This window comes from Anopheles merus, chromosome 3R, assembly GCF_017562075.2.
Source record: "Anopheles merus strain MAF chromosome 3R, AmerM5.1, whole genome shotgun sequence".
In the NCBI taxonomy this organism is placed as follows: domain Eukaryota; kingdom Metazoa; phylum Arthropoda; class Insecta; order Diptera; family Culicidae; genus Anopheles; species Anopheles merus.
The window spans coordinates 13,261,803-13,285,480 of record NC_054084.1 but is presented as its reverse complement, the minus strand read 5'-3'; the positions used below and the strand labels follow the sequence as shown (position 1 = coordinate 13,285,480).

At 44.2% G+C, this 23,678-nt stretch overlaps 1 protein-coding gene across 4 annotated transcripts; it reads left to right on the top strand.

Moving 5' to 3' along the window:
* Positions 1 to 628: 628 nt before the first annotated feature.
* LOC121595771 (very long-chain-fatty-acid--CoA ligase bubblegum) lies at positions 629 to 23,667 on the top strand. Of its 4 annotated transcripts, none has more exons than XM_041919979.1 (9): positions 629 to 1,090; positions 13,390 to 13,833; positions 13,938 to 14,148; positions 20,802 to 20,903; positions 20,998 to 21,398; positions 21,474 to 21,924; positions 22,019 to 22,288; positions 22,404 to 22,524; positions 22,636 to 23,667. In XM_041919979.1, exons 2-9 carry the CDS (start codon positions 13,454 to 13,456, stop codon positions 22,707 to 22,709), a joined length of 2,010 nt encoding a protein of 669 aa, XP_041775913.1. In that variant the 5' UTR covers positions 629 to 1,090; positions 13,390 to 13,453; the 3' UTR covers positions 22,710 to 23,667. The 4 variants fall into 4 exon arrangements, with proteins under 4 accessions (XP_041775913.1, XP_041775915.1, XP_041775912.1 ...); XM_041919981.1 differs by lacking the exon at positions 629 to 1,090 and adding an exon at positions 6,664 to 6,762; XM_041919978.1 differs by lacking the exon at positions 629 to 1,090 and adding an exon at positions 7,288 to 7,423.
* Positions 23,668 to 23,678: the final 11 nt, after the last annotated feature.

The following is a 23,678-nucleotide window of genomic DNA, read 5'->3' as shown; positions in this document are numbered from 1 at the left end:
GGTCGTGGACGAGTGAACGGTCCGGGGAGGGAATGTTTTGTTTTGTTGCTACAACTGCATCTTCTACAACCGCCCCCCCCTTCCTCCCCCCGCTACCACTTACACAAAAACATCATTATAGTAAATCGATAGCCTTCGCGGTCGTACGATGGATCACAAATCGCACGATCGGTGCAGGTGTTAGTCAGCAGATTGTAAGGTTGACGACGTTCGGGCCGATGACGATTAACTTATCCACGCGGCTATGTTTTTTTTTTCCTGCGTCTAACAATTAGCCCTTAGGACAGTGCGCTTAAGCTTCGATTATAGCGTGAAGTCATGACGTCATCATTTTTGTTTTTTTTTTTACACGACTCGACCAGATACGTACACATGGGGGGAAGTGTTTGCTCAAACTGTGCTGAAGTGCGTGTAGAAGTAGAAACAAAAAACAAAACTACACAAACGAACACACGCGAAACGGGAACGAGACAACACAGCATCCGATGAGACAACTAGGATTGTGTGCTGCGGAGCGAAGGAAAAGAGTCGCGCGATTAGAAGAGGAACAACAGTAATAAAAAATACCCTTACTAGTTTTGATGGAAGAAGCCGGCAGTCCCGGTGGTGTCGCAGTGTCGAAATGACCCAACCATCGTCGTACTTCGCTTAGTCGTTTCGCGCATCCCACAACGCACACACACAGTTCGTACCGTCGTCGTCGTCGTCGTCGTCGTAGTCGGCTTTGGCGGGTTTTTTCGAAGGCGGCAACGCGTGTGTTGTTGCCGATCGCAGTAGTGTTTGTACGGGACTGCCCCGGCGTCGTTTGTGAGTTTGTTGTGTGTTTTATTGTTCAGCCACCGAGAGGGTTTATCGTGTTTTCTACATTTGAAGCATTTGAACCAACCACAGTGTGTGTGTGTGAATGTGTCTGCTGATCGTCCCTTAAACAGTTTGTGTTTCTAATCGTGTGGTTCCTCAAACGCGAATCGCTGTATCACAATAAAAATATCGCCTTGCCCGCGAAAGCTATTTGAAGCCGCGTGCCTGCAGCGTCAACGCGCGAAGGCCACGAGGTCGTAGCTCGCGCCATACACGCAGAGAAGAACAGGTAAGGCTTTTGTTGTGCTACTGGTATGGTAGGGCTTGCGGTTCGTAGACGTTAGAAGGAGTGAGTGAAAGAGTTCAGTCGCTCAAAACTGTGCCAACCGAACCAGGGGGGGGGGGGGGGGAAGGGAACCATTTTTGGGCTCTTGTTTATCGCATTGTCTAGGCAGGCACAGGTATCTAACGCGTGCTCGGCGCAGGTTGCTACGAGAGACGAGATCGAGAAATCCCTCCGTAGGATGAGAGAGAGATAGAGAGGGAGAGAGAGAGAGAGAGAGAGAGACCATTTAGAAGAGAGAACCGAAGGTCAATAGATGCCTACTGAGCGTGGAGGATCAGTTGCTACTGCTACTGCCTATAGCGTAAAATATCCACACGCACCAAGTGGGGTGAAGTGCGTGTTTTTTGTGTGTGTATGGTAAATGTTTGCTAATGGTAATGACCACGTTGGTGCTGCTTGTCCAAAATCACGAGCGCCCACAAGAGCCGTCGTCCAAAGGTCTAGTATTTTAGCAAATTTGGTGATCATCAAATGGGGGAAGCAACAAAAAAAACAAAAAAAGCATCCGTTTGCAACACACATGTTTTGTCGCGTAGCTAACGATCTACGGCGATGATTTTCTTATCAATTGTTTTCCGGTTAATTTGTTTTATTCCTCTCTCCGCTTTCGTCACATTTGATTCTATACTTTTTTTTTACTTTCTTCCGGAAGGGCAATTGTAGGGGCTCGCCGGGTTTAAGCGAGATTGTGTGTGGCTGTGGCCAACGACCTCGAAAAAATCCGCTGGGTTTTGGTTTAATTTTGCTCGTTTTGTCCACTAATTAAACACACATTTGTGTGCCAATGTTATGCCCTGTTGAAATGAGACATTTGGTCCATTTTATTGGATTTGCAAGGAGATAATTCATGAAGATTATGACATAGAAATAACGGAACGACGCTTGAAAACGTGCTCCGGACCGGCGCATGTGGTTTTATTTTAACGGTAAAAAACAACAACAACAATGTTGCTAACATTGTGTGGCGTGGTTTACACAAGTGCAATGAAACTCCACTCTGCTGATGCACTATAGGAAAGTCCCACACATTGTGGTGGGTAACAAGTTTGCGTTCCTTTTTCATACTTCGAACCATGTGGAAAAACATACATGAGTAAATTTCAACAAAAATGTGTATTTTAGGTATTGTTTAAAAGTATTACTGTATTTTATCAATTATTTTTTTAATTTATACGCGCCTTACCATTGAACTTAAATTGATTAACCAAGACGATACTACATTATTCAGGGCATACAAATATGGAACTCTTCCCTTTGATTTGATTGCAAATTAGAAAAATTATGTGCACGTTTACAAAAGGTTTACAGGTTAGGTATAAGGTTATAAGAGTAAGAGACGAATTATTATTATTATTATTTATTTAATGTTTAACGGGCCGTATGGCCTAATTAAGATGTAACAGTTCAATAAAAAAATACATAGCAAAAACAAGATTTGCATTGCAATTCACTGCGGCCACGGCAAAAGCCGGAGACGTTCCTTGAAGCACTGAGTTGAGATGTCGAAGTCGAAGCAATCCGAGACAGTGTTGAAGGCAGCCGACATGCGGAACATAGGGTCAGACCGACCAGCACTGGAACGGGGTTGAGCGAGCCGTAGAGTTTCTCTAGACCTAAGTGTTCGGGATGGTGCATAGATATCGACTCGATGCAACAAAGTCTCGATGCAACAAAGACGATATTTATAAATGTTAAACATAAAAAAAATTAGCCAAACGCCCTAGAAAGTCCTTGAAGTTTAGGGTTTAATCCATCTTTAGCTTGTAACAAACTAACTACTTTTGCATGCATTTGTATCCATTTTTTGTGTTTTTTTTTAAATAAATCAAAAGTGGTTCTTTTTTTTGTCTTTTGTGTTCTTTCTATTTCACGCAAAAAATGTTGATCTAATGGCTATCTATGACTAATTAATATGAGAGGGTGCCGGAGGAGGCCATACGAGGCATTTGACCAAGGTTAAGTTAAGGTAAGCAGTTAATCGTTAAACTGCGACCCATGACTAATTATAGCACAATAAAACATTACTTAGCGGGGTTTAAATATTGTATAGATAATTTGTTTTACTGTTGTTCTATCTCCTGTTTTATCCACTTCGCTCATTTTGTTCCCATTTCCCCCCTAGACGGAGACGCCTAGTACTTTTGTAGAATTATGGGCATCATTTTCTTAGTGATGCTATTAGCTAACAGATGGCACTACTTCCACAAATCGATAGCGGAGCTGGGATTTTTTTCGATTGGGTACTTAACTTGCTAAATTTCTACGGTGCTTTATTAAAGCTGTTCTGGGCTTAGGATCTGTTTCAAAAACGGTATTGGTTCAGGGATCAGTTCCAGGGCCGTTAAGAGTTTGGGAACCGTTGCAGTTCCTTGAATGGTTCGGGATTAAGTCCAATCCGGACATGATACGCTCATGATCAGTATGGATTTGCTGCGATGCGTTTTAGAAACAATAAAGACAGAGTACAAGATCCATGGCCGGTATAGATGAAGGATGTATTACATGTTAATTGGAGGTTAGGCTTTACATCCTTAACAGAACTGGGGTTTGTGAGTCTTGAAATTATCATGCATAACTTTTCGACAAATACGGTGTTTAGAGATCATGTGTTATTAAAATGTTACATGTTCTTCATGTATTCCTCAATTGAGGATTACGCAATTGAAGCAAAATATATTTAAGATCTTATAAATTACTGCACATTCGTTGTTGCTTTTCATGGTAAAAAATTCTTTTCCTATTTCATATGAGCATACATTTTAAATTATATTTATCAAATGCACTCATCGGCAAGCACGTGCCAAGAGATAATTGGCCGTGTTTTGCTGTTGCAAAGCAACAATTACCCACTGAAGCCGTGCCCTCTCTTCGCACGATAGTGTCAACCATTGTTCGGCAAAGATAACAGTTATGACCAATGAGACATTCCAATCATCGGATGATTCCTATCACCGCCTCAGCTGCATATAGGGTGATGTGCGTAGTGGCGTGACGACAACAAAACAATAAACCAAAATATTTGTTTGCGTTCCGATGGCATGGTGTGACGATTCCACTTCATACGCTTGATAAAAAAGCTACCCCATAAATGACATGCAAAACGGCGCTGAGGTCACACTAGCGAATCAAACGGTCGGTCACAAACTGCAATCGAGCTGCCCCTTAGTTGAGTCAAGTTCAAGTGGTATGTGGATCTCGGCCTCATTGCGAGCAACAGAATTGTTTTGCTGTTTTACAGATAAGTGCTCGGGTCGAGGGGGAAACAAGTGATTGCTTTCTAATCTCTCCTAACCTTTGCCGTGGCGGAGAGCAACCATCATCGAACTAGAGCAGCAGGAAGAGATGTGTTACATGATGATTCGTTCCGTTCCGGCACAGTGTGATTAAGACTTTCTTGCGTACGGTGTTGTACATTTTATTTCTCCTCACACCCAGTCCCCTTCGAAGTTAGGTTTTGTTGCTGTATTTTTTGGGAATCCGAATAATATGCGGTCTGTACAATGATTTGTTTGTTTGTTTGTTTTACGTTCGAGAAAATGCTGTATTATCGACTCGGTATCACACACGCTCGGAGAGAAGATTTGGTTTTTTTTTGTTGAAAGACACCACCATAAATTCAATTCCCAGTCGTAACAGCTTATTAACAACCCGAGGGGAAAGATAGGGGACCCATCGGCGAATGGTTGTTGGAGCGATTAGAATTATCTTTACCCTTCGCGCGATAGTGCAGGGTTGCTTGCATGCGTAGTGGTATTGATTTATTATCTGGTACGGTTATTATCATAACCGGGTAAGGAGTTGGGTAAAAAAAAACAACGTGTTTGGCGGGGTTTCGGGAGACACGAAGCACGAACGGCGTCGATATATTGCTGTACGATGGGCGATCAATGAGTTTGAGTTGTTGGCTGACGTAATTGGAAGTACAGTAAGGCGATAAGACCCGATCGTAGATTGCCGATCGGTATCAAAGCAGCGTGGAGTAGTGGTGGGTCATATGATTCAATTCACGACCCGACCCAGAGTCGGGTGCTAGCCAGTCAGAATCGATTCCGTCCCGTGGGTGCAGCGGGTGCTCTAGCTCGGAGTCGGAATCCAATCCGACTCGTGCGTGTACCGAGTTTGGGTCGACCCGAATGATCAGTAGGTGCAAGAAAACCTAAGTGACTACGACCCGCTAGTGCAGCGAGTTCGCAACGGCTATTGAACCTACCTTGATCCGATCCGACCCGAACTCGCTGCACCAACGGGTCGGAGTCGCTTATGATTTCTTGCACCTCCCGGAACTTGTAGTTTTCGGGTCGACCTTGCGGATGGCTCCACCTGGAAGCTTCGGATCGAACCGACAGATGTATATTATGAAAGATAGGTCGAAATAGATAGGAAGATAGGAAATGAAAAATAAAATAATTTTATTACAACATAACTTTAATTCAAATGAATTACAAGTGAATCACCATTTCATTAATGTATCTGATCGACTCAAAGCATTCTGGATCAAAGTTTTGAGCATTCTGGATTTTGTACCAGAAACGAGTGAATCTTTATGATTCTGAATCATACATTTTTGAGAGTTCATGATTCTGAACCATAAATATTTATGTGTTTATTATGACGAATCAGTAATCTTTGAATAATCATGATTCTGAATTATTCTTTTTAGGAGTTGCGAGATTTCTAGCATCATCATCATCATCATCAGATTCATCAGATATAGTTAAAACTTTGGTTTTTAGCTCTGTTTAGTTTTTAATGGCATGATGGCTCTCGTAATTTGATGAATTCTGAATTTCTGATTTTTTGTATGTGAGGTTGTATAGGAAATTAAAATTTCATTCGTAAATAATAGATCTATCTAAAGCTATGAATGTTGCATTGTTTGTAAATGTTCTTCAAAAACAAATGGTAAATAATAAAATAAAAATGTTAAATTCCCCTAAAGTAGATCACCGCATGGAAACAAACTAAAATAAATTAACCAAAATACAATGACCTTTCCTAAAATGAGAGCTAATCAGTTGAATGTGGCACGTTCTGTTTTCATTCCCAAATCAATTACTTAGAACGCATACAATACTGGCCGTAGTAGAGGTACAAAGGGCGTTTTGTAGATTAGGGGACGGAAAAAAAACTTCTAGAGTTTCCTCCAGGCTTCGATTATCAGTTGTCTTTCCAACTCGTTTATATTTTTAAATACCGTCCCATAAAAACAACTTGGTCACAAAAAAAGTCCCCCAACCCCGACAAAAGCATCCGGGAGGTGATGTCTGCTCCAGGACGCATCCATGTTTGACCCCATGGGCGGGTAAAAATAACCACTTTCCCGGCCAGCCCAGAGGCACGACGGGCAAGAAGCGTTTTCATTCCTAAACCGCCGCCGACATGTATGCGTTATCAGGCCGCGAACCGGTGCAGCGATAGGTTGTTGCACGTTGTTGAACGGTGGTATTGGGGGGTTTGGCATGGCCCGGCAATGGTCCTTTTATCAGCAAGCGCCATCGAACGGCGGTAGTACGGTAGAACCAGCACTGTGATAGATTGTGTTCAGTGTTGACGATGAAAAGGCGCTTTAGGCATGGTGTATTACCGGTTAGGGTCGCTATTTTGAGCTCAGTTTAGTGAGTTAGTGATTTCGAATAATATTTTGAAAGTAATATAATGTAAGATATGGCAGAGTTACCGTTATATGGCTCCAAATCGCTAGACTCAGAAGAAGTTGTTGTGCTACGTGTCGCTTGTGGGGGCTCAACATCAACGAAACGCATAGTCAGTAACAGTTGAAGTGAGCTTATGCAAGTTAGTTGTTTAAACTGCATTTTAGTTGGTTTGATAATCTTGGAATGTGTCCAAAAAACTAACTTCTATACTACGTGTACAACGTGTCGCTCGCGTAGGGTTCCCATATGAACGTAATGAAACGTCATCGGTGGCATATTTTTGGACCGGCGCGCACGCTACGATGCAACAAGGTGCCGAGGCTCGAGCTGCCATCGGTATCAGTGTACCTCGTCTCATTTACCCCACCCGCTCCCATGGCACGGGAAGGTCGAGGAGGACGCGGAACCAGCAATTGATGATTAGATTACCCGTTTCGACAGGCATTTCGGGATCGGGATCAGAGGCTGGCACTGGTGGTTTCGTGGCGAGATCGAACCGTGACCGGTGCTCAGTTCTGGCGTAGCGTGCTCGGAGATCGCAGGTGAACGGTGAAAGTGGTGCGATTTGGCTGTAGTTTGGTGTGGTTGGCGTAGTATTCAGTGGGTTTTTTTTTGGTTTCTGGTGAGTTTTGTGACGTTCACCAGGAGGTTGCATACGTGTTCGAAAGGCGGAGGAGAGTTTGTGACCATTGGAGTTCAGTCACCGGCTAAACGCATCGGGACGAGTGAGGGGTTATGATTTCTGGGCGAAATAATTGATGTGATAGTTGCACCATCATGGGGTAAATGCTTTGGATCTTTATGTTTGATAAATTGAGATATCGTTTTTGGACCGATTTTGGAGACTGTTGCACGTTTTAATGGCAACGTTTGAGAAGCGTTCAGATGTTTTCATCGATCCTGTGTACAACAGTAAAAAATAATAATTTCTACACTTTCGGATGAGTTGGTGATTTTAAAGTATCGTCATCTTGGAAGACGCCAAAGAACATCTCAGAATATCTCAATAAATGACGACTATGAGTTGTAACAATTTTTCAGCTGATGTTTCTCAATCAGCAAAACATATTGGTGTGTGATGGAAGTCAAAAAGGGCCAGCAGGCTCATACTGGAGATACTACCTTATCTCGCTTTAGGCTCGATAGCGCCTGTACATTCAGAGTAACACGGAGCTGCAGGGAGATGAAGTACTATCGCACAAACTGTTACGTAAACTGGTAACATCTCTCTCCCTCCCGTCCGATCAGCAGTCAAAAGAGCAAAGTTCAAGGTCCGGTGATCTCTGATAGTGACCACTCAAATTGTGTGCTTTATGGTGCATTTTTGTTGCTATACGATGATATATGGTGTGCCTTTTCTATGTATGATTGTGTGTGTGTGTGTGCTCGTTTTGTACGATCATCTTATCCATGGATGTAGGATTAAGTCATTTTTCCAGTATTAATAACTGGATCCTAAACACTTCCTATTGGAAATCGAACTCCAATAGTAAACAGTTCAATTAAGCTAGTTCCGCTGTTGATTATCGTTAATGAGGGGTATTAAACCTGTCAGCGATTGTGTTATCGGGATTGTCATTGGACATTGGAGCACGACGGTGGCGGTGGTGGTGCTGCTACTGCTATTGCTGCTCACCAATTTTGGATACGCGTTTAGAGCATTGTACACACTTGTACACACTGAGCATTAATGTTTTGATTAGTGGCACGCATTTTACGGGTGCTACTGGATTGTTGCAACACCTTGGCCCGTCATCAGGCATTGATAAGCGTACAGCGGAGGGAACATGCGAGTACCTTGTCTACGTCGAAGGTAGAAGAGCAGCGATTGTTGACGGATTTCCCAATTACCAAAGCAGTGTGCGTGTTGGAATTGTGATTGCCTTTTTCATTCGACATTGTCAAGTCATCGTGGGGCGACGCTTTGTTTCATACGTTGAAGGCATTTCATATGAGGAAGTAGACCATCCAAAGAGAGTTCATTTGAAATAAAAAGAAGCTTTGTACCAGACAAAAAGTACACGATGATCAGCTGATCGTTGAAACAATGTTAAGTATAATCTGGAATACTAATTCATAATTATATTATAAAAAAATAAAGATTATTTAATTTTGCTCGTAAACTAAAAACTGCTAACGATGATAGCCATGCATATCCCCTGATTAACCAATAAAATGCATTCCGGAATCGTCCGTTGGTTCGGTGATTAATTTGTATAGCTCTATAATGCATTGACCAGCCACTGCCCGGCCGTCACTACCGTGTTCAAGGATTAATATTATCTTTGCGGAAGTGTTTGCACAAAATACGCTCCCGTGCTCCAGGCGTTGGTGCTGCTACCGGTGATAAAAATGGAATTAAATACACGGCACACCAAATGATGATGCCTGTTTGCATATGAAATGTGTATTACCCGCAGGTGGGAAGAATCCATGTTTGCCGCTTCGCTAGCTGCATCAAGTAAACGGCTTTAATGCGTGCTGGCTGCGTGCAACATGAGTTTAGCCATCTTTGCGTGGTTGCGTGAGCTTGAGAGAGGGGATACACAGCTCTCGTTCGTAGCACCAGCATCGTACCATAAATCCTGCAGCATATACGTGCAAATCCACCCAATAAAAAGCGGGAATGATGGTGGTTGTTGATATGTAGCGATAGAATTCAAATGATTTGCTGTACAAAAATAGCTTCGAGCTTCACCGGGTGTCGCCAGCTGCATGCGCCCACTCCCCACCGAAATCGCTTATCGAGTGCTCTTATCGAGGGGCTTGGTTGCGCGGGATGAGATTGCTTAAATTGCACTGTCCATTTCTGTGCGAAGCAGATATGCGTACCTTCGGTTGCCAGCCGAGCAGGTGCAACAGCTGATGGGAAGATGGAGCCGCAGGCAGCACCAGGCAGCTGCCAAATGGTTGGCCAATCAATCGATTAAACGGGTGAAATTAATACAATTCAATTGCCGATTGAGAGTGCAGTGCAGTCCGTTGGGTTTGCGATTGCGTTATCGCAAACCGGGAAATAACGTCACGGGAAGCGGACACGGGAAGAAATATCCCGAATGGCACGAGTGAGCAAGCGGGAGGGCATGATTTTATTTTTGGCTGCTTGAATGATGTGTGAAATTTGGCCGATATGCTATCGGTGTTGGCTGAAAGTAGGTTCATAGGCGGAAACATATGGATACTGGATCCTAAGACAATGGCAATGGTAGTGCACCCTAATGTTCACTGTTTGTTGTTTACAAGGCTGAATAAACTGTGTTCACTATATGCATTATTATAAATCAGAAATTTTCTTATCAGCCAGAAGTTTCGCCCAGAGCACGATTTCTCTTCCTCTTCAAATTGAATTCTTCTCCAGATGATTTCCTGTTAATTATACTGGAAAGCTTCAATTAATTGAAATATTTATGATGTGTTAAATTCAACACTAATCTGGTTAGTTCGTCCAAATAAGTTTGTCCGATATTCCAGAGGTACTTTACAGGTTTGCATATGGTTTTTAGGTTATGTCCTGTAGATTATGTCCCGCATTTTGTTGGGTTTGTCACACGATTGATTGAGTGTTTCCCTTTTTTGGAAATATTGATGCCAATAAGTCAATAAACCGAGGCATGAATCCAAATCATTTTTGGAATCCATTGAAAAAATCGTTGGGAATCCCATGGATAATAGTAATCTTTTTCCATCATTTTGTGAGAGAGTTTGTCTAATAGTAGGGAATTTCAAATGTTCAAAGGTGAGATGACTTTACGTGGTTCGTACGTGATAAATCAAGGCTCTGAATTGAATTATACTGTAGGGTTCATCATCCTCATTCCAGAGTGTGATCAATGTAATGTTGTTCAATTTTCTCGTGCAAAATCCTGGAGCAGTTTCTCGATAAAACATCTAGCTATCCTAGAACAAGTGATTTTAAAATGAGTCATATAAGAAACGAGTACTCATTTGATTTTAATAATGTATCCAAAAACTTCCAGGCGTACCAGGGATGCAATATTACGGTTGAGACGTTAGCATTTGCACAAACTTATTAAATCAATAGGCGATAGGCCTATCTGGTATGTTTACCAATCAACGAAATTGCATCGAGCTTCTGCACGATATACCTGCAGTTCCGTTTGATTGATTCGTCCATCACATTTACTTTCTCTCATGGTGACTTCCCTTGCCGCTCAAGGGATGTTCGCTTTGATGAGGTTGGATGATTCTTTGAGAGATTACTTCGTACCGGCAAAGTCATAAAAATAGATCATCTCGTCGATGCTGTAGCATCATGGGCAACGATGCACACCAAAACACAACATTCCTAATAGTCCTGAGGACACTTATCGTGCGCCGGTTTGCATCAGCACATGTAGGCACCGGCCGATGGAGCTGTGATGGAAAGTGCAGTAAAGAAATTACAGCTTCCATCATACGGTGTATGGTGTGCCATCCGGAAGTGATAGTATTCTCGGGCATTACTTTCGGCCCGGCCACGCCATCGAGTGCTACAGCATTTTGGTAACTCGTTTTTCTTCTTGTTCTTCTTCACCATCTTGTGCTACGGATAACGTTGTTGATGCTGCTGTTGCTATGGCCCTTGTGCTGCTCCTATTCACAAACAGCTTACCCCATACGTATTGCAGCCATTTCGGTGGGTTATGGTGTATGGTCTGATGATGGCCTTAAGGAGGCAAAGTTTTCGGTTGTTTCGGTTTCTCTCCCTCAACCTCGGCCAATCCAATCCACGACCTCTCAAACGTGGCTAAGAAATGGTCGAGCAGCAAGTTTGCGAAAGTCGAAGTTCGGCTTGCTTTGCCCCGAAGGCGGGTGCGGGCATACCGAATGGTGCTGCAGAATCTGTCGGTGCTCATAAATAGGGATTTTACGGTTTTACAATCGTGGCCCGGCATCCCCAGGGAGCGCATCGATGCTGCTGCTCAGCCCGCATTCCCGCCCTTTCCTTTGGTCGTGATGTGGCGCACCATGGCAAGTGCAAATATTGGCCGACTGCTGGACGACCGCACAGTACCAGCGCGTTGCATATGCTGCATTTTATCCTATTTTATCATCAAACGCGAAATACCGCCCAAGATGGTATCGGCGGAGAGTAACGGGGGAGCTTTTTCGGGGGTGTTTTGCCCATTTTCGTGTACGAGTGGTTGGGATTTTTCGACAAAGTGTTTGAGAGAATCTCTCTGTATGTGTGTGTGTCAGGAGTGTACTCTAGAGCCCCATCGGTACCGGCACCTCGCTTCCCACCCCTCTCCATTGATTGCTTCAAGGGGGGTTTTCGGTTCACTTTCGGGTTGAACCGGCAGTGCGGTATATCGCGTGGTTAGGATCTATCGTTGGCCACCGTTCCCTGCAAAAAGAAAAAAGAAAACCCATGACAAACTGTGTAACAAGAACTATTAGTCTTGGTTATGTCCTGTTCCGAATCGACGATGCATCATCATCGTACTCGAGTCGCCTTTCGAGTTTCTGTGGCTGTGGCGACTGATGTTTGAACCGAAACCGGCAGCGTGCACTCTGGTGTCGGTGAAGTGTGCCATCAGTAGTCATCAGTTTCATCCATCGCATCCTCTCCACTTCTGGAGCTGTCCTTAAGCTGTGCTCAAAATATTGTGCAATAACCCAGAATTGTGTTACCCCGCTTTTTTTGTTTGTTGGTGTGCTGTTGCTGTCTGTGCGCCCACGTTGTCCGCGTGTTTGAAGTGTTGAAGGTATTGCATGCTTTCTTTTTGCCGCCACCACTTGCTTGGTGCTGTTGAATTTTGAGCTCAGTGAAATTGGGAAGTCTAGTGGCAAACACTTCTGGCTGGAAAAACAGATAAAGTCCTATATGGCGACCATGTCCACCCAGTATTCAGTGTCACAGCGCTGGTGTGTGTGTGTGTGGATTGTTTGAATGCAACGTGGTGCAACATGGCGCTTCTTCCGCTTCCTTTCTGGGGTTGGATTATCTGGTGCGCATCATCATGTATGTAATACCCTTGATACGTTGATGGTGATTACCTGTTATCAATCAAGCTCGCATGTCAGTTGTCGCATGCTTTTTTTCTCTTTGAGGATGCACGTCACGTACTCTGCGTCGAACGTCTTCTCGTCAACGGCAACACGTGGTTGTGGTATGGGTTTTGCACGATAAACAATTGAAAAGAGAAGCTCTAATATGGGTACTGCATCGTACTATGAGCATAGCAGATGTTTTGTAAATTTAAAGCGCCATCTATCAAGCAACAGAACAAACAAGCATGCTAGTAGCGCCTAATAAGCTGTTATTAAACTTTTAACGTCAAATCATTTGTTTTTCTCCTCGCAACGCTTTCCCTTTACCATTCAATGACGTCAAATATGTGCCCTCCAACACTTCCTCGTGACAGCAGCACTCGCCCGATACATGACGATGCAAATATTGGAGCAATCGAATTAGCTTGTAATCGCGACGATTGAGCGCGATCGTTAGATAACGGCCCTTTTATGGTGTACTGCGCTATCGCCTTAATAACCTCGCTGTATTGCATTAGATTGTGCTTTAGAAATCCGTCCCTGCTGTTTCGCTTCATTAACTGATTATTGCATTTTTTTTCTTCTTCTTTGCAGCCGCGTTGCGTCACACGCCAGCAGGTGATCGATTCCCAAACAACCGCAACAGGCTTAGACAACGATGCCAGGACAGGAGGAGAATGGACAGATTCCGGCCGGGCCGACGGGCCGCATCCTGCCCGCCGACAGCTACACCTCGACCGATCCGGCCGTCCCGGTGAAGCTGCGCATCGCCAAGGAAGGGTTGGCCTCGCTCGACCCCCTGTCCGTGCCGGACCTGATGAACCGTACCGTGCGCGATCATCCCGACCACCCGGCGATGGTGTTCCGGAACGCGCAGAAACAGTGGCAAACCGTGACGTATCGCGAGTACCGCGAACGGGTCCACCATATGGCGAAGGTGTTTATCAAGCTTGGGCTGGAGCCGCACCACACCGTGGCGGTGCTGGCGTTCAACAGCCCGGAGTGGTTCGTGTCCGAGCTGTCGGCCATTCACGCCGGGTAAGCATTAGTAGGGCTTTTTTGGTGTGTTTGTTGCTACTGTTCACACTGAAACATACATTGGTACGTTTTTTAATACATTTTTTTCCTGTGTCTATTTGCAGAGGTATCATCACCGGCGTGTACACGACCAACTCGGCCGAATCGGTACAGCACGTGCTGGAAAGCTCCCGGGCCCAGATCGTCGTGGTGGACGATGCGAAGCAAATGGAGAAAATCTGCTCAATTCGTCAGAACCTGCCGAACCTGAAAACCGTCATTCAAACGATGCCACCGTACGCACCGTACGTCAAGCGGGAGGATGGCTTCTATCGTGTAAGTTTCAGTACCCTCATCACACGCCACAGTGAAATTGAGTTTCCTGTGGCGTTTTTTCTTCTTTCACATTCACTTATCAACGTGCAGCACATGTATTCACAGGGACGTTTTTGAGGGGATGTTTTTTGTTGTTGTTGCTTTGGTTTGGTTTGGTTTGGTCAGCAAGCTTTACGAATGCTTTGGCTCAAGTGACCAGTCAGCACCATTGGCCATTGGGGTTATGAGGGGCATTTTTTTTCGTCCCGTGCACGATATCTTTTATGCGCGTTCAATGGTTTTGCAACCCTTTGCACACTCACTTCATTTGAGCCACGGGGAAACATCAAACGCGTAGTCGATGTAGTGTGATGGTGGTATGTATGGTTTTATATCAATTCAAGCACTCTTGTAAATCAACAGTTGCAATTGGCCTTTCGGGTCCGTATCGGGATCGGTGCTTTTTGTTAGCTCTCTCGCTTTTTCTCTCTCTCTTTCGCTAGGATCAATCGAGTAATGAGTCAGTTGGATGTCTATCTTTTTTTTGTAAATTATGGAAGTGTTACTGTGTTTTATCATGTGCGTGTCGGTTGTCCCCTTGAGCAATTCGATTCCCGTTTTAAAAACTGCTTGTTTGTAGCTGTTGTTTTGTGTATACAGCACATGATCAGTGTTATCAGTGTTTTTATCAGTGTTATAGAACATTGATTGAGGCAATGGGTAATAGCAATAGCTCGCACCTTCCTTTCATTAACCAAACAGTAGTTTTGTTGCTTTGATCACTTCCTGAATACACTGACGAGCTCATAGGCATCGATTGAATATAATTTATAGTTGAACTATCGTTTAACGTTTTTGCTTAATTGATGTACTTTTTAAGCTTCACTGATTTCTACTTGATTTGGGTTGAAAAATAATAATACCAAAGTATTTTTTTAATCATAGAAATCAATACAAATCAGCACGAAAAGTCACCTACTTGAGGAGGAATTTAATATATTTTCAAGAACGGAATATACCTACCTATCTTTGGACGTTTTGGATGCGTCGTTGACAAAGAATCTCCTAGGAAGACGGGTTTTGTGTACTAAACAAGATGATTTTATAGTCGGACAAAACAATATTAGTCAATATATGCTATGTCTAAAGGCATTTTTCACATTTGATCTTAGAGGAATTATCGTTACAATACTGTCGAACATACAACCTAAGCACGAGTTTGGAATCCAGCCGAATGCCCTTTTTTCGATATGTTTTCGTTTTTCATAAGCACTGTTAATTAGTGGTGGGAGCTCGGAATCGGACCTACCCGATTCCGATTTCGTGTTCAGAATCAATTCCGGAGCCGATTCCGATGCTGGAATCGATTCCGATTCCAGAGTTGATTCCGCAGCCGATTCCGGGATTGGTTCCGGAATCGCAATCGACCTGGGAATCGCAATTTGCTCCGGTAACTGAATCAGGATTGACTGCAGCAATGGAGCCGATTCCGGAACCAATTCCGGAGCTGATTTCAGAACCAATTCCGGGGCTGATTCCGACAACTGATTCCGGATTTACTATCCGGAATCGATTCTAGAAAACTTCGGAGCCAGCCGGAATCAATTCTGACGAAATCTTAATTTTTTTCCATTACTACTGTTAACATTAAATCCATTCGATTGGCTTCAAAAAGAGGGTTGTAAAACACTATTTTATTAGTGCGTTAGTGCACATTTAGCCGAAGCTGGTGTTGGATAATGTTGTAACATAAAAGGCACACTTTCTCAAGATTCCCCACACTGTTGTTGCTATTCGCATGCTTTAGTGTGTAATTGATGCATTTTACTATGTTTGACAATGGTTGGATTCAGTTGTTTTAATTATTAGCTATTAAAATATTATACGCATGCATATTACAGACGCTAGAAACATCTTAAGAAATCGAATGTCCAACATAGTATGAGTATCTTCTACTTCAATCCATGAATGCGGGTATTTATTAGCTTTTGAAGGATAAAATACATTATCATTAATTAAACATATTTCAATATTTCCTTAAAACTATTAGACCAAACAGTGTTCGAAAAGATATTTTAGTATCGCACAATAATTCATAAACTTTTTGATTTTGTACTATTTTAATTTTGATATTGATTGATCATTTGAACTACTATCGTTCAGCAAATCGTTTGATGTGCTTACTGTAGTTGAAATAAAAATAAGTATGTTTCCAGTGAGAAAAAAAAACACACACACATATTTACTTCGCAAAGGAGTCGCAAATGATAGTGAGGTGTTTTCAATTCAATTAGAATATTATTGGATTTTCCATTATCAACCTGTGGTGTGTGTGGGGTGTCAGAACGTTTCGAGAGCTGGTGGACATAATATCAAAGGGTACAATCCTAGGAGGAGCAACAACAAAAAAACTCGTATCAAATTATATCGAAATTTCCACCGCTGTTTCTCTCTCTCTCTTTCTCTCTCTCTCCCATTTCCCGCGGGAGTGTAGCGTGTGAAAAAAGAATGGATAATAGCTTTCATCTGCTTTATCGGCGTGTTGCGGAAAAAATAAAGAGGAAAGCAAGTTTTTTTTCTGCCCACTGTTTTTCACCGCGCTCTCGCTTTACTCCCCACTGCACGGGCAATGAGAGATCCAATCGGTAAAATCCGCATTAAAATTCATTCCGCTAGCAAAACGTGCCGTGGAGGGTCTTTGTCTTTTTTCGTATTAACCTGCAGGCAAATAGTACCGGGCTGGGCGTGGGATGGCCAACGGAAGCGAAATTGCACCGTGCACGAATTTGCACATCACACCGCCGGCGGGGGTTCGCTCTGCACTGAAAGGTGTAGAAATTAGCAAAAAGCAAACATAAAATGCTGCGAATTGGATGAAATTAGCAAAATGGCACCAGAAGAAGGGGGCAGAATAGCTTTAGGAGGAGGGAAGAATGCTTTAACTAATTGCAGATTGGGATCATTTTAATGAGTGGGGGGGGCTATCGTGTACTGTGCTTTTCTTGTTTCCCCGTTGAAAGTAATGAATAGTGGGCAGGTTTCGCAGTGCAAAGGTTAGGAGGTTTCATTTCAGTTTCTTTAATGATGTGTTATTTAATGGAAAACGAATGAAGGGCGCAGTGTGTCATTCTTTGATCAAGGGAATATTTTTTAAATTGAAATTGATAACGATATGGTTATGTAAGCTTCCCGCCAGCCTTAAAGTATCTTTTTTTTTGTTGTTACTTTTTTGCTTGACCTTTTTGTAATTATCACTTTTCCTGAACTCATTTCAAGACCATTAGAAAAACGCTAACCTTTCGTTAACCTAAGCGCCCCCTGTTGCTAGGGTCACTGGACTGGTAGGAAAAACCAGCAAAAAAAAAATCACATCGATCGGATCGAAAAAGCTCAAAAGCAGCTGCAAAAGAAAAAAAAACCTGCAGCTAAAACATCATTAATCATGCTACCATAAGCCGGCTACGGTTAAACCTAAGCCATCTCTCCTGCCTAACGTTCCTAAGCGGACGGTTTCTGTGTGAGAAACGCCATGCGGAAAAGTGGAAAGCGAAACATTAACGATGATGACACCTGCGATGCGACGCACTTTGACTATCTGCAGTACCGCCGTACAGCCGTATAATGGCGTCATATAAACGGGATCCTTTACGCCAACAACTTCTCCATCGATCTCTTTGCCCCAGTGCCGGGCGTGTATGCGTCAAGCATGTTGTTGCTAACCGTGTGAGGTGATTTTTCTTTTGCGCTCTCCCATTTTACTTCCTTTTAAAGAAGGCCGATAAAGTACAGGGGTTCGTGTGTGTTTCTTTTTATTCCTTCTTTCACTTGCCATCATCACCACGACCAGCACCACCAACAGCGGTGGCATGTGGTTCTTTCTTTGGGGCGGGGAAGGCGGTTACATCGGTTCGACATATTCTCACTTGTCATTTCACTTTCGATTGCCCCACCGGGTGTAGGGCGAGGGCGAAATCTCGTGCTGCTCAAACTGCTGCAAACTCAACATTGTCGCATCATCATCAGCATCATCGGCAGCCTCAGTGTGGAGGCACAACATTTCTGCGCCTTAAAAATCTACCATTGAAGAGAACATTATTTCACACGGACGCCCCAGTTCCAACGGCTTCCGTCCCATGTGTACAACCCGGCTGCTGGTTTGGTTCCATACTGCTTCTACACTTGCCCCTGGGAAGCTGTGGAGACGCGCAAGGATCCCTTACCATTTACCAGCGCGACCTAACCAAAGCGTCCCAATGTATCATAAATAATCGGACCAAATAAATCACACCATCGCCATCTCTCGCTTTACGGCTAGCGAGCAGCGCGCTCGGTAGAGAGAAACATGTTCGACAGCAAATTGCTACCAATTCATGGCAGCAGGAAGTAGTAGCAGGACCTCCCCCGAACGACGAGCCGTTGCAACCGGCGTTTTCTTAGTGCGGTAGAACTCCACGACCTGTACCGATCCAATCAAGTTCCAATTTTGTGGCCAAACGATGGGATTTCGGGGAGGGGGGAATATGTCGTTGGGTGAGGGATGTTTTCGACTGCCTTTGAAGGATGGAATGCTGGTTGGTGGTTGGTTTGGATACAAATAGTCAATTTTCTTCAGCATATGATTGATATGTTTGGGGACCTTGCGTGTGCGTGTTTGTAGCCGGCATGGTGGGCATTTGTAGGGAAGTATGTATTTATCACACTGTAGAGTGCTGCGCTAGTTCAAGGACAAAATAACACTTGAATGTGGGAGGAAGTTTCCATTTTCCATTTTGCAAAACACACGCTCTCTCTATATCTCAATATTTTGATTATCCTTAAGATTGTAGCCGGTAATACCGGTTGCGAGCAATAAGGGAAGATGGGGCAGTATGCCCATGCTAGTAATGAAATGGATATTTCTGATTTAGATCATCAGTTTGAAACGAGTTCCAAACATATTTGTTGGAAGTGGTGGAACATATTCTGCTGCTGACGTACCATGGAATCTTGTGGATAGTCCTTGCCCATCAAATGATGGTAACTTTTTCTGGTTATAAAAGTCCAATGCATTTAACATCAATTCAAGTATTTTATACAGTCAGGCAGTACAGTTGGCGTTGTTTACCCTTTTATTATTCTTGTAATTTTCATGTTTATTTATGAAAAAAAAAACTTATCTTTTACCTAATTATATATTGTTATGTGTCTTTGTTTCAGTTGAATTTTAAACATCTTGCAAAAACAAACAAGCTTGTAATCGTCAGTCATAGTCGTATGAAATTATTAATCCAATGGCACAAACCATCCAATTCAAGTGGAACTACACAAATAATAGGTTTATTTAGAAGAAAACAGCCAAACTCGACATTCACCATACGTTATTAATTCGATAGGAAATGTGGTTTGGGGTTCCGAAATTTCCCCAGAAATGATTAAAAATAATCCACTTTTTCATTTTTATAGTAAAGATAGCATGAGTCTGATAACTCAAAATGTGCATCAGAAACATCGATTGATATTATTTAACGGATAAAAAAAAACCTTTTGAAGCAAACAAGCGTATGAATTATTTGGACACACGTACCGAATGATGTTATTAAAGGTCCTCTTTTTCTTCAAGACCCCAATATGCCATAACGACTTCTTCCCTTCAGTCTTGTTTGAATCGCGTAGATGATGATGGGTAGAAATGATTCTGCACTGCACGGAAGACAAAACTTCACCCCACATAAACCGACCGAGAACATGCTTTTCCACCTCATGCGGGTTCTATTCTGTTGGTACTAATAAAAAGGGGCGATACCACATAACGATACGACTTCGCTTATGTCGAAACAAAGCACGGAAAACAAAGCAATCTTTAAAGTATCTAAAGAACGGGGAACCCGGTTCCTTTACCCCTTTAGAAGATGGCTTTTGTATTCCCTCCTTTTCCTCCCTGATTTTCATCGAAAGGATTCGTGGGTTAACCATACCATCGATTGCATTGCGGAAGTTGTCAATTGTCTCGTGGGAATTGCTAATGAAAGAAGGCAAATAGGGAGAAGAAAAAAAAACCAGCCGAATACGAAAAAAACGGCGATTGCTTGAACTTGCAACGCGTGCGCGTGTGGCCGTGTTTGCACAAGACAATTTCCACTTCAGGACACGTTTTCTTCCTGCCGGCACAAACAAACGGCAAAGGCAACGGGGGCAAAAGGCATCGGTGGGTGTCGTTATTTTTTCCCCCCTCTACCAAGCCCACCAAAATTGCGCCTCAAAATGACTTCATGCCAGGTCGTGACTGGACTGCGGACACGAATCACCAATCTGTGGTTGCGCATAACCGGTCCACGGGTGCCAGCTTCCGATGTCGGAAGAAAATAGGTGAAATGGTTTCGTTTTTTTTCTCACTTTTAACGATCCACCATCTTCTTTGCCGGGCTATGAGAGTGGAGAGAACTCGTTCTGTTTGGTAGATGAAGATGTCCCGTCCCTCCCCCGGTGACAAACCGCACCGCAAACGATGTGTGATTACGTTACGGGACATTTGGCCAAAATTGCTCTTTTGCTATGTTCGGGATGGTTTAATTCCTTGGATGGTACTTTAATTTACTGCTCCCGCAATTTAACTCACAATTAAAAGATTATTTTTAAAACAATTTTAATGCAATAAAATACTTTAACCATTTCCGTTTCTTTCCTTTTTATTGTAGTGGTCGGAGCTGGAAGAAATGAACGTTGATGATGTGGAGGAAGAGTTTAACAGACGCCTTGCCAACATCGCCATCAATCAATGCTGCTGCCTGGTTTACACGGTAAGGGCGAAACTCTTTCCTGATCGAACCAACGCTGTGAAAAGTGTGCAGCACCATGGCTAAATTCACTTCCCATTTTTTCCCCTCCCTCCAGTCCGGTACGGTAGGCAATCCGAAGGGTGTCATGCTCAGCCACGATAACTTCACCTGGGACTCGTACGCAATCGGCAAGCGGCTGCACCAGATACGGTACGCCGAGGAGGTGCTCGTGTCCTTCCTGCCGCTCAGCCACGTCGCCGCCCAGATGGTGGACATCTTCCTGACGCTGCAGTTTGCCTGCACCGTGTACTTCGCCGACAAGGATGCGATGAAGGGCACGCTGCTCCACACGCTGCAGGAAGCGAAACCGACGCGCATGCTGGCGGTGCCGCGCGTGTACGAGAAGATCCAGGAGAAGATGCTCGCGATCGGTGCCCAGAGCGGGGCGGCCAAGAAGCTGGTGGCCGGCTGGGCGAAGAGTGTAACGCTGCAGCACCATCTGGACGCCATGGAAGGGTGCGTATGGGATAGTTTTAGTTTTTTTTGTTTTACAACATTGTGTTAACGCTCCGTTTCGCTCTCCATCCACAGCAAACCCACCAACTCGTGGCAGTACCGTCTGGTGAAGAACTACATCCTGTCGAAGGTGAAGGATGCGCTCGGGTTTAGCCGCTGCCTGACGCTTGCAACGGCCGCCGCACCGATGGACCGCGAGACGAAAAAGTACTTCATGAGCCTGGACCTGCCGATCATGGAAGCGTTCGGCATGTCGGAAACGTCCGGTGCGCACTCGCTCACCGCACCCGATAGCTACAACTTTGACACGATCGGCAAACCGCTCGGCGGCTGCGAGACGAAAATCGACAAACCGGACGAGCGAGGGCACGGTGAAATCTGCATGCGGGGCCGCCACGTACTGATGGGCTACATTGGCGAGGAGGGCAAAACGCGCGAAGCCGTCGACGACGATGGATGGATGCATTCGGGCGATGTGGGATATCTGGATGAGGCAGGCTTCATGTACATTACGGGACGCATCAAGGTATGTGAGGGGGGGGGGGGGGGATTCGAGTATTTCAAACGTTTTGCTGTTTGCTAATCGCTCCCTTTTTTGTTTGTTTGCTGGCTTGCCACAGGAACTTATCATCACTGCGGGCGGCGAAAACATCCCGCCGGTGCACGTGGAGAATCTCGTGAAGAATGAGCTGCCGTACGTGAGCAATGCGTTCCTGGTGGGCGATAAGCGCAAGTTCCTGACCATGCTGATCACGCTCAAAACGCAGATGAACCTCGACAGCGGCGAGCCGAAGGACGAACTGACGCCGGAAACGATCGCCGCGCTGAAGGAGCTCGGCGTGGAGTACGGCAAGCTGAGCGAGATCCATGCAGCTGGTCCCTGTCCGAAGGTAGCGTGTTTTTTTGGGCTATTGGGTGTCTGGTTCGACCCAGCTGTTCTTAGGAGCTGGCGTCAGAAAATGTGATTGATTAATTGAGCTCCGTCACTTTTGTCGTTTTTCGCAGGTGCTGAAAGCACTCCAGGAAGGAATCGATCGTGCCAACCAGAAAGCCATCTCGAACGCACAGAAGATTCAAAAGTTTGCCCTACTGAAGTCTGACTTTTCCGTGCCTGGCGGCGAGCTAGGTACGTCCCCGAATGCCAACCCTACCCAGTGAGCTATTTTTACTAAAACTTTTTCCTTTCTTTTCTTCTCTCTCTCTCTCTGTTTCTTCCATCTCCGTCCTACCCGCGCAGGCCCTACGTTGAAGATCAAACGTAACGTCGTGGCGGAAAAGAACAAGGACATTATTGAAAAGTTCTACGCATAGAAACAAAGCCCGGCGCTTAAATTCGGTTTATCGACTTTTGCGAAACAAGTTGTGCAATGTATGCTAAGTTTTCTTTCGTTATCGGTTTTGTTTTGCGAAGCGTTCCGGGCGTTCGCTTCCGCACACACACACACACACGCAACCCACCCAAAACCGTACGGGACCATTCGGTGGGGGGGTGTGCGTGCGCCTAGTGGTTTAGTGGTAACATGTTTTGCAAAATGTTTCCTTGCTTTTTTGCAATTGATATCGTTTAAGAGTATCATAGATAGTGTGAAGAACACAGAGACACACACAGATATATAGCAAAATTATGTAAGCATCTGCACATTTCTGCGCTGTTTTTTTGGCATTGCGGAAGGCGGAACACGATGGGACTGGTGCGACACTATTAGAACGGTATGGCGAGCGCTAAAACGCCACGCTAGCGCGCGTGTAGCGTGATTGTTTAGCCTTAACGTTTTAGCCCCAGCGCTAAAAAATAATTTCCAATAAGTTTGTTACCACATTTGTTTTGTTTTCTCCTCATCCCCTATTCGTAAGTTGTTTGGTGATATTATGTAGAGTTGTTTACGCCCGGAAGTGGTGAAAATCGAGAGTGAACGCATAGTGCCAGACGCAATGGGTGAACGAATGGGCGAACGAAGCGTAGTGGCTGTAGAAGTTGTCCTTACTTTCGTCCCTTGTTGTAATATTATTATGTACAAAAAAGTCGTTCCCGGACGATGTATCGCGCGTAATGTCAAGTTAGGCCCAGTGGTTAGTTTGCGCTCCGGTACGTTAAATCAATACAGCGACTGAGGATGGGAAAGACAATTACGCTCAACGCACGGACGGCTTCGCTGTAAATAGATGACCTGTTCATTTAGGCTTTCTTAATCGTCTAGGGAGCGCCACGATTCGTACGAAAAGAGGAATAAAAATCCCAAACACCGCCCGGGTTTGTTTTGTAAGACTAGAAATAGATTA

Bases quoted from the DNA above. Each gene is read 5' to 3' on its own strand.
- LOC121595771 (XM_041919979.1), top strand. From the start codon at position 13,454: ATGCCAGGACAGGAGGAGAATGGACAGATTCCGGCCGGGCCGACGGGC. The intron at 14,149-20,801 runs GTAAGTTTCAGT...TTTTTATTGTAG, and splicing joins GGGAGGATGGCTTCTATCGT to TGGTCGGAGCTGGAAGAAAT. The intron at 21,399-21,473 runs GTGCGTATGGGA...CTCCATCCACAG, and splicing joins CATCTGGACGCCATGGAAGG to CAAACCCACCAACTCGTGGC.